Below are 1,042 nucleotides of genomic sequence, written 5' to 3' on the forward strand. Positions count from 1 at the left end.
TCACGAACTAGCTGTCAGGGGACGCGAGGGGGAGGGGAGACGCGGCTTCATCCTGGCAGCCCTGAGAGTGGAGACACGGGCCCCTCTGGGGTCTGAGGGGGTGCACTTCCGCCGGGGGGGGGCGCAGTCCTGTCTTGGGAGCCCACGGGGTGTCCCCTCACCTGAGCGTGGAAGCGATCAAAGGTCATAATGGGCCCGAAGTAGAAGAAGGGCAGGTAGAAGTTGTACTTGAGCAGGTCAGCTAGGCAGTAGCGGCGGCCGGGGTGGGCACAGCTCTCCAGCGCAAAGCTGGTACAGCGCAGAGCCGTGAAACCGCTGCCCCCGTGAAACAGCACCTCTTGAAGATCAGAGGTCCCCGTTACAAGCCCGCTCTGGATGGGAGAGAACGGGCCGCCAGCTCACCGGCGTGCCCCTGGTCTCTGGGAAGCCCGCCCAGCCTCCTGCAGGGGCCCAGCCTGGTCCTGCCATCACCCTCTCTGCCAGCGCCCGTCAACACTGGCCACCGAGGGCCAATTTCATGTTAAGTGCTGGGGCAGAGCAGGGAAGGAGCTGGACGTGTCTCTGCTGCGGTGGAGGCGACCACCTTGTGGGCAGGGCATGCCCCATGGTCAAAGGCGTGAAGACGGGTGGGAAGGTGAAGGAAATGCTTGGGGAGACTTAGGAGGCAAACGTTTTGGATGGGGTGAGGGGTTTGGGGTCCTATCCCTGCACCCTCCACCCCTGCCCCGCCCCAGCGCACACCTGCCAGGAGGTGAGGGGGTCCAGCTTGAAGGAGGCAAGGCTGGCCAGGCCGAGGCCGAGACAGAGCCAGGGCTGGTGCAAGAGTGAGACAACGTAGAGGCCCACGCAATGGCCGAGCAGCAGCAGCAGGTACCAAGGGCCCATCGTGCCCACCACCGCCAGGGCCCCGTACACAGCATACATCCAGGAGCGGAGCTGTGGACAGGGACAAGGCTTCGTCTACCTCTCCATGTGAACGGACGTGGGAGCCCAGGATGGCTTCCCCGCAACCCTTGTAGCTGAGCGGGAGGGGAAGGCGGGG

The 1,042-nt window shown here is 64.8% G+C and overlaps 1 protein-coding gene across 1 annotated transcript in view; it reads right to left on the bottom strand.

Moving 5' to 3' along the window:
* HHATL (hedgehog acyltransferase like) overlaps positions 1 to 1,042 on the bottom strand; it is a 9,282-nt gene that overhangs the window by 4,960 nt on the left and 3,280 nt on the right. Inside the window, exons 5-6 of the mRNA XM_007445695.1 lie at positions 742 to 936; positions 162 to 371 (exon numbers count right to left, since the gene is read on the bottom strand). Of these exons, the coding sequence (XP_007445757.1) occupies positions 162 to 371; positions 742 to 936 (405 nt within the window). The remainder of the gene's footprint in view (positions 1 to 161; positions 372 to 741; positions 937 to 1,042) is intronic.

Source organism: Lipotes vexillifer, unplaced genomic scaffold, assembly GCF_000442215.2.
Source record: "Lipotes vexillifer unplaced genomic scaffold, Lipotes_vexillifer_v1.1 scaffold1136, whole genome shotgun sequence".
In the NCBI taxonomy this organism is placed as follows: domain Eukaryota; kingdom Metazoa; phylum Chordata; class Mammalia; order Artiodactyla; family Lipotidae; genus Lipotes; species Lipotes vexillifer.